Raw genomic sequence first — 9,161 nt, 5'->3', positions numbered from 1 at the left:
TAAAATTTGAAAAAAAAAGATAATAAAAAATAATCAATATATTATTTAAAGCCCGAGACAGAATTTCTTAAAAGGGTATTTTGAGGGCTGAGAAGACAGTTTAATGGCATAAGCACCTGCCTGGTAAGCTTGAGACCCCAAGTTCAATCCACAGTACCACAAAAAATAGAATAAATAAATAAAAGGATTTTGAGTAGCACCATAACTAATGAAATACAAATATAAAGTCATTTACAGGGAGCCAGGAAGATAGCTCAGTAGAGTAAGTGCTTGCCTGGCAAGCACAAGGGCCTAAGTTCAATCCCCGGTTCCACCAAAAAATAAAAATAAATAAAAATCATTTACAAGTAAAGCACTGGAAAAATAAATCTGTACAAATTGCTAAAACACTAGACCATAAGCTTGAGTACAGATCTGCACAAAGCAAATCTCTGTCTTACAGCATCCAGAACACACTGCTTTCTTTATACAGTGCATGCACTGCAGTATTCACTGAATAAATGCAAGAATGAGTAGAACTCCACTTAGCACCTGCGTTAAAGCCTAATGGCCAAATATTCTGCTTTTTTCAATCATCCACCATTCCAATTAAGTTATAAATTTTAATTTACTTGTACCTTAAATGAATTTTCAAGATCAACATACAGAACATCCTTTAAAAATAACTTCTTAAAAAACAGAAAAAAATAAAAATAACTTCTTGTAATGATTACATGAATAAAAAGAAAAACTTGCCCACAACAAAGGCTCCTTGCCCTCAGTAGAGCACAATGTGTCTACTCTGTGTACGTGTCGATGCTTCACTTTCGTAACACTGTGCCTTGTGTAAAACTCATTTGTCCAACTGTGTCATGAAAACGAACAAAACTGCAGCTGAAGCCTAAAAACCTATCCTAGGGTCCTGCCACATAGCTCAGCGTATTAAAGCGATTGCAAGCAGGCACAGGGGCCGGGCATTCAATCCCAGGGCCTGCCATGCCACCATGCCAGCCCCACCCCTGGGATGAGAGATTGAGACTGGGTGTGGTGGCGCATACCTGTAATCCCAGCTCTTGGGAGGAGGATCACTAGGAGTCTGATCTAATAGTGAGACCCTGAACATTCTGTAGACCCTTTCCTAAAATACAGAAGATAAAAAAAAACAAAAAAAACCCTATCCTAGGAAGAATCACATTTTATACAAGTATTTCTTACCCAAAATGTTCGAGACCAAAATTATTAAAGAGTTTACATACTTTTGGATTTTGGGGAAAAAAAAATATATAGATAGATAGATAGATAGATAGATAGATAGATAGATAGATATCTTGTGACTAGTACCCCAAATGTAAACAAAAAAGTCATGTTTCATGTAATCTTTATATACATAGCCTGAAGGTCATTTTATGAAATTTTTAATAATTTTTAGGGCTGGCCAGATGACTCAGCAGACTAAAGCACCTGCTCAGGCAGGCACAGGGACCAGGGTTCAATCCCCAACTTTGGTGTGCTATGCCAGCCCCGTCCCAGGGGTGCACTGAGATGGCAAATGAAGACTGGGCATGGTGGCATGCACCAGTAACTCATTCCAGTGTGTGGGAGGCTGAAAACAGGAGGATCACTACAGGTCTGATCTGTGTAATGAGACCCTGTAGACCCTGTACTAAATATATAAAAAATAAGTATAACAATTTTGAGAATGAAACAAGTTTTATAGTGTGAAATTTTCTATTTGTGGTGTCATATTGGTGTTCAAAAAGTTTTAGAGTTTAACATACCCTGGAATTTAACTTTGGATTTTAGATTGGGGAGGTTCAATCTGTATTTTATAAAAATGGAAATCAAAGCTTACCAGAGACCAAACACTAGCCTTAGCATACCAGGGAGAAACTTCGCTGGGTAAAGAAGCCCTTCCATGCGTGGGTTTAGTGCTACAGACTCTTACCTCACCATGATAAATCAGAATCTGGAAGAATGTGTCCATGAGAAGAATACGATCTGCAAGAATGCTGCTGCTGTCGAGGAGAACCGGCTACCGTGAAGAGAACGACAGGAAATGAGGAAAATACCGAATACATAAAGAATTTCTCCAGAAAATCATTTAAATTTTAATTGTACATTTAAAAATCTCTTGCTATTATGAATTCTCACAGTGTATTTTCATTTTCTGAGGAATGTCTATAATCCCAACCTTCTGAGGGGCTGAGGCAGGATGATTGCCAAGTTTGAGCCTAGTCAGGACAACTTGTCAACTTAGTGAGGCAACCCCATTTCAAAATAAAAAACAAAAAAAATTTGCAAGAGATGTAGCTTTGTGTGAAAGCCCTGGTTTCAAACTTTAGTACAGAAAAAAAAGGGGGAAGGAGAGAAGGAAAGGAGGGAGGGAGGGACGAAGGGAGCGAGGGAGGGATAGAAAGGAATAAGTAAATGAAGCTAGTAAGATTTAGGTATTCAATGGAATGGTTGAAATTTGATAGGAGCAAGGACTAGGGATGGTGAATTTCAATTTAAATGTAAATATTATTCTACATTTTTTCTTGATGTCTATAATTCATTGACATTATTCTGAAATAAGAACAAAGTTCTATACAAAACTTATTTTTCTGCTTTAAAGAGTTACAAAACCAAAATATTAAAAAAGTTTTCCTAGATAAGCAGAAAGTATTTGACAAATTTGACAAAAAAAAACTAAGAAACAAAATAAGGCATTTTAAAAACTATTTTATAAAACTTGAAGTAGAACCTGGCATAGTGGCACATGCCTGTAACACCAGTGCTCAGAGGCTGAAGCACAAGGATCACCACATGTTCAAGGCCAGCCTGGGCTACATAGTAAATTTAAGACTGACCTGAATTACAGAATAAGATACTGTCCCAAAATAATCAACAAGAATAACAACAAAAATCTTGAGGTATCATGAGGGCCCATTAGTCAATATTATAAATATTCTTTTTGTACTATACTGGCCCTTTATACAGTTTTATTTTCAAATAAAATCATTATATACTTTTAAGTGGTTCAACAATTTAAGGTACAGCGCGAAAAATAGCTCAATTGATAATGAAGTTATCAATAAAGTTGCTAAAAAAAAGTGGATGATTTTCTCAATCTTCTGCATGTATGTCTTCATAATCAACTATATCTTATACTCTCAAAGGACCAAAGGAAAATGAGATGATGGTAAAACAAGAGACTGTTTAGACAGGTCTGTTTAGTCTGTAACTATCAGACACTAAACTCTGAAATAAGCTACATACTATAGAATCATAATTACTTCTAGATATTGTTAGACATAAAGATTAAAATAAATATTTTATGGGCAAAAAAAGACATAAAGAATACTCATACATAGCTAGACAAAATGATCTATAAGTCTCTTACCATATTTTTAGATTATTTCAATTATTTCCTAATGGAATATTATAACTAGTATTAAAAAGTGCTCATAAATGTAAGTGAATATATGAATAGCTATGAAAACTATTCATTCAATAAATTTTTAAATTCAATAGCTATATTACTAAAAAGAACTTAGTTACTTCTGCTTTTTTAATACTATCACACAGTAACAAGCCCAACCAACCTCTTTTCCTGCTTCTCTTACCTCTGGTGGTCCACTAAAAGAATACGCATATAGAATAGGCTGAATCATGATTAGAGACTGGGTCAGATCTTGACGCATAAAATGGTGCCGGTAGTACGAACTCTCATCAGGACTGTTGTTAAAAACTTGCAAAAAAGGAGATCTTCTTAAATGAAACATAAACTGTAAGATAAAGCATGTAAGATAGCTTTTATTGACTTTAATATTACTATAGAAGTTCACTATTAACAAAAGCATTTGATTACTACTATGTATTAACACAGTAAAACAAGTTACAAGAATCTTCAAAAGTTATAAGAAAATTCCAAAGCTTCTACAAAAGGAACTTCATTCATTGTACTTATCAGTTGCTTAAAAGTCTAATTCTATAAGAAAAAAAAAAAAAACTGAGGGTGATTTAAAAGGAAAAACAAAAGGGACAAAAACCCAGTTGCTCAAATCTAAGAGACAGGATGAGGAGAAAAAGGAAGTATAAGGAGTTCGATCAAAATACTCAGGCTAATCATGTTTTTGCCCTATAAACTTCAATTACAAAGATGAGGTCTCAAAATTCCCAAAGTACAAAGGATTTTGCATGGCTTAAGATAAGCAGGCCCTGCTTCTACTGCTTTTCTGAAACCATCAGAAGTCTGTAAACATCTCCCTGTATAAAAATGGAGTTTCTGGGCCCAGATCCATAAGGATTTCAATGAATGAATGAATGTTCTAAAAAGAAAGCTAGAGTTTTAGACAACATTTTTATAGGCAAAAACTTGAATTTCCACATCTTAGCACTAATCATCCCCCTAGGCTGAGCTAAAGTGCCAAGTCCTATCTGGGCACAGTGATCTGTATCTATAATTCCAGCACTTGGGAAGCTGAGGCTGAAAGAGTACCATGAGTTCAAGGCCAGCATAGGCTACATACTAAGTTTAAGAACAGCCTGAGTTGCACAGCAAGACTCTAGCTCAAAAGAAAACAAAAGTCAAGTCTTACAAATGTAACAAACCATCCACCTGAAAACTTTTCTTTAGATTTGGTGAACCTTTCAAAGCATTTCTCTTCTCCGTGTTGTTTGGGTGCATCTCAGGTCTCACCTTGAGGTGGAAGCTGTGTAAAGTAGTGCCTATGACATCATCTTTGTCCTCCTAGAGTCCCTGCACATTGTACTCAGTTGATTAAATATTATCACTTACTTATATAGAAAACCTAGGCTTCAAAAATATCTGACAAATTGATGGTTAAAGAGAGTCTACTGCTCCCTGTGAAAACGATTCTCTAAGATAAAATTATTTCCTTTCTGTTGAGTTGGTATGGTCTCATAAAACTGTTGTCAAGTGATATGAGACTAAAATTACCTCATGTGAAGTCTTTTTGATATACTGTAATTAGAACCCCTTTTCATTACATGAAAAGCTAACTGGCCTTATAACTAACTGTACTCATGGTAGGGTTTCAGAGTAAGTATCTATTCACCAGAAATAAATGACAAATTACAAAAAGGCCAATATAAAAATGCTATATACTTTTTGCTGAGTACTCACAGTGCAAACATCAAAGCTGTTTACAAAATCAAAAAAGTAATTCAGTAAAACAGGCCCTATAAAGTGAATAAATACAGGAAAAATGGGACCCAATGCTATTGGCAACACAAGAAAATAACAGGGACCTTTTATCTACTTACCTGTGGATAAAGGGAGAAAGTTTCGGAAAATCTGAAGGAGCTTGGATCATCTTTGTGATACTCTCCAAATTTCTGGCACTGAATAAAACAAAATGTGTTAATAAGGTACTCCCTATGAAACAGTGTATATAGACTTGGCATGAGACTGATTACAAAAAAAAAAGAAAATATCTGAATTTCAGAAGCATGTGTTACTTTGCCCCAGCTCAATAATTCACCCTTAAATATAAACTAAGTGCTCTGGTAGAAATAAAGAATTCCTAGATAGTGACCAAAACAGTTTAACATGAACTCCCTGAGACTTACCCAAAAAGGTATTAAGCTACCATGGAAGATAAACTATCAAGGTACCACATTATCTACAAAAGGAAGTTGCTAGTACAAAATTTGGGACACCAGAGATGGGAAGGGAAAAGGAGGGAAAGGGAAAGAAGGGGAGGGAAGAAGAGGGGAAGAAGAGGAGAGGGAGAAGGGAGGGTAGGGAAAGGAATTAAAATAATCATCACTGCCCAATGATAACCACTAGCTACATATGGCAATTAAAATTAAATAAAAATTAAAATTTTTATCTGTTGCACTAGCCATGTTTCAAAGGCAGAACAGCTACATGAGGATAACAGTTCTGTAATAGACAGTGAAAATCACAATTCTATCATTGCAGACAATTCTAGATAATAATGATCTAGATAGGATATCATATATACTTAGAAAAGATCTAAAATATTAACCATATTGAAAAATTTTTGTAAAAAAAATAGGATGATATTACTTCGATCAGTCTCATCAGTTTAACTATACACATGCTAAAAACACATCCAAAGTGCTGGTAAGGTAATACATTAGGAAGGTAGACATGGTAGTAAACGCTTGCAGTCTCAGCATGCATGAGGCTGAAGAGGACTGCTGCATACCACATCGGCCATAGTGAGCTACATAGTGAATTCAAAGCCGGCCTGAACTAGCAACACCTTGTCTAAAAAAAAAAGGAAATATAATATGATAGTCATAAAGGTAAGTAAAGATTGAAAATTGTTGGTATTTATGTTGGGTAACTGGGAATGTCAAAAAAGTTCACTTTCTATGTAGGATGTATCCAACATCTTTTTATTATTACTTTTTGACAAATTCTCATTATGTTACCCTGGCTGACTTCAAACTCATGATCCTTCCACTCAACTCCCAAGTAGCTGATGATAGGGCATGCACCAGGAGGCCCACCTAATAATTATTGTACACTTTTTCTTTTATTAAGAACATTTCTTTGATCTCACTTAATACTCTATTGCTACTTCATTTTTAATGCCTGACTAGCATTCTGCTATACTGACATATACCATAATTATCTCAACCAATCACTCATTGGCAACTGCATTTGTCCTGTTGAATCATTAGGGTAATTCTTAGAGGTAGTATTTTTGAGTAAAAGGCAGTCTTAAAGTCTTTGATGTTGAGCTGGGGATGTACCTGAGTGGTGGAGCACTTGCGTAGCGTGTACAAAGCCCTGCGTTCAATCCCGCATATACATAAAAAAATAAGTCTTTGATGTGTCAACAACTTCTCCCTATCTGTTTGGGTATAGAGATGTTTATAAAAGCTGTACAGATTCATACACCACACTGTTAAGCTAAGAAGTTGTTCATCTCCCTGAATACTGGCCAGCTCTAGCACTTACCACACTTTCATTCTTACCACTTTAAACCACATAAAAACCATCTTGCTCTATTTAAGCAAAATTGGTAACTATTTAATAGCCACTTGCATTCTTCAACTCCTTGTTCGTGACCTCTGCTCATTTTTTGTTCCACTCTCCCACATCTTTTTTTTTTTTTAAGTATTGGAGCTGAATCCAGGGCTTCCACACTGAGCTATGTCCCAGTTGTTTTGTTTTTCAGAACAGACACTCTTTCACTAAGTTGCTAAACTACTGAGGGCAGCCTCAGCTTTCCAGAATGCTAGGGTTACAGGCACATACCATCCCACCTAGGTCAAGGGGCTGTAATTTTTAAAATCCTGTTTGTTGAACCCTACATGTCATATGATGGCAGCCATAGTGAAGGACAGACAGCGACCAAGCTTCCTAGTTTCCATGGCTGTCTTTCAGTCCCATCAGGCAGTCTGTGCTGGGGACTGAGCTACAGCCTGTCTGTGCTGAGCAGATACTCTATCAGTGAGCCACATCCCCAGCCCTGGGGTCTGGATCATAAATGTCCCTCCAAGGCTTTTCTCTCAGTTCTTACCCATGAGACCAGCAGCTCTGCCCCACCACTCTCTCCACGTAGTCATGGTGGATACAATTCCTCACCAAGACTCTAACCAACAGGGTCAATGATGGTGCAATGAAACCATGAACTGAAATACACTTTAAAATCAATTATCTCAAAAAGCCGACTAACACAACTATGATTATTTGGATAATTCCTTTCTCAGCCTTGGACCCAGACAACAGAGGAGACACAGAACTGCTGACAGTTTAACCAGGAAACAGGACAGGAATCAGCTAACATCGGCCTTGCAATGACCTCCACTGACCTCCCCTTCCTGCTGCCACCTGGCCACAGTAACAGATAAGCTCTCCCAGTGTGATAGAAGATCACAGCCAAATTTTCCTCATGCCACAACTCACCTACCTCTGGGCCAAGTGCCTCAGCTGTTGTCAATGTTGCAAAATGTAAGATGTGCAAATGAGAGGTAACTGCAGTTTTGCAACTGTCCAATTTAGCTGTTTACTAGGCTTTTCTGTTTCTTGTTTTATTGTTTGTGTTTTACAAACACGTCAAACAATGTTGCAATTTTTGAAGCTGAAGTGTGAGAATAGATAGCCTACACTTACTATGATTTCTAAAAACCATCTTCTGAGTCATTTCGCTGCACTCACAAGGGACACAGAAAAAGTCCCCCTTTACTAGGAAAGGTACTTAAGAGCTTTACGTGAGCTGGTAATATAGGCTGTAGTCTTCAATTTTCTGTCATACATGACAATCTACAAATATAATAGCTCCAGCAAAATAGAAAAAACATTTTATTATAAATAATAAATAACAAGTAAAAGTGCTGAGTACTTCAAGCAGCTTTTAGAATCCCAAAATAAAGCATTTGTTAGAATAAAGTCACTTTCAATGAAAAGGCTCAGGAAGCAAGCTACTTTGGAGTGCAATTTATAGCCAGGCATCTGTAATCCTAGCACTCAAAGAGCTAAAGCAGGATAATCACCAGGACTTCAGGCCAGACTGGGCTGCATAGGGACCCTGTCTCAAGAAAAACCCAACAGAGTACAGCTCACTACCCAGGAAAGGAAAACTTACATGGTGGATGAGAACCTATGAACATGTAAAATTATAGTTAAGTGAAATGATAGGGCAAAATGCATTCTGGGAAATCGAACAGTTCCCGTTTAGAGTGCTGGGAGGTAGCTTAGTGGTAGAGGAGCAGAAGCTCAGCAAGCACAAGCCCCTCAGTTCAGATCCCAGCACAACCAAAAGACAAAAAAAAGGTTCCATTTTAAACAAATATAACAGGTCAAAGAAACGATGATATGTCGTACAGTTCTGAGGAAGTTTATGTAAAGAGTTAAAAAATATAATAGCTTCTACATTCAGGTTGAAGAAGTAGTACGGTTCACAGATGTCAGATTTTTAAATAACAATGAAACTTTAAGAAAGCTTCTGGGGACCAGGGAGATGGCTCAGTGGAATAAGCGCTTCCCTGGCAAGTGCAAGGGCCTGAGTTCAATCCCCGGTTCCACAAGAAAAAAAAAAAAGCTTCTGCAACAAAAAGAAATTTTTCTCTTGCCCTAAATAAGCAAAGGTCAAAATCTACTTCATCTGGTAACTAAAGATCCATTTTGGAAGCACTGTGCTGAGGGTGTGCTGAGGGTGTCCCACAGACAGCAGATCCCATGAGGTTAAATCTCTCTT

General features: G+C 37.0%; 1 protein-coding gene across 1 annotated transcript in view; it reads right to left on the bottom strand.

Moving 5' to 3' along the window:
* LOC101589783 (protein transport protein Sec23A) overlaps nt 1-9,161 on the bottom strand; it is a 66,680-nt gene that overhangs the window by 11,423 nt on the left and 46,096 nt on the right. The window contains exons 12-14 of the mRNA XM_012512718.2: nt 5,248-5,325; nt 3,585-3,746; nt 1,925-2,011 (exon numbers count right to left, since the gene is read on the bottom strand). Coding sequence (XP_012368172.1) covers nt 1,925-2,011; nt 3,585-3,746; nt 5,248-5,325 — 327 coding nt within the window. The remainder of the gene's footprint in view (nt 1-1,924; nt 2,012-3,584; nt 3,747-5,247; nt 5,326-9,161) is intronic.

This window comes from Octodon degus, unplaced genomic scaffold (assembly GCF_000260255.1).
Source record: "Octodon degus isolate 3935 unplaced genomic scaffold, OctDeg1.0 scaffold00265, whole genome shotgun sequence".
NCBI lineage: Eukaryota > Metazoa > Chordata > Mammalia > Rodentia > Octodontidae > Octodon > Octodon degus.
This window is presented reverse-complemented; position numbering and strand designations above follow the sequence as displayed.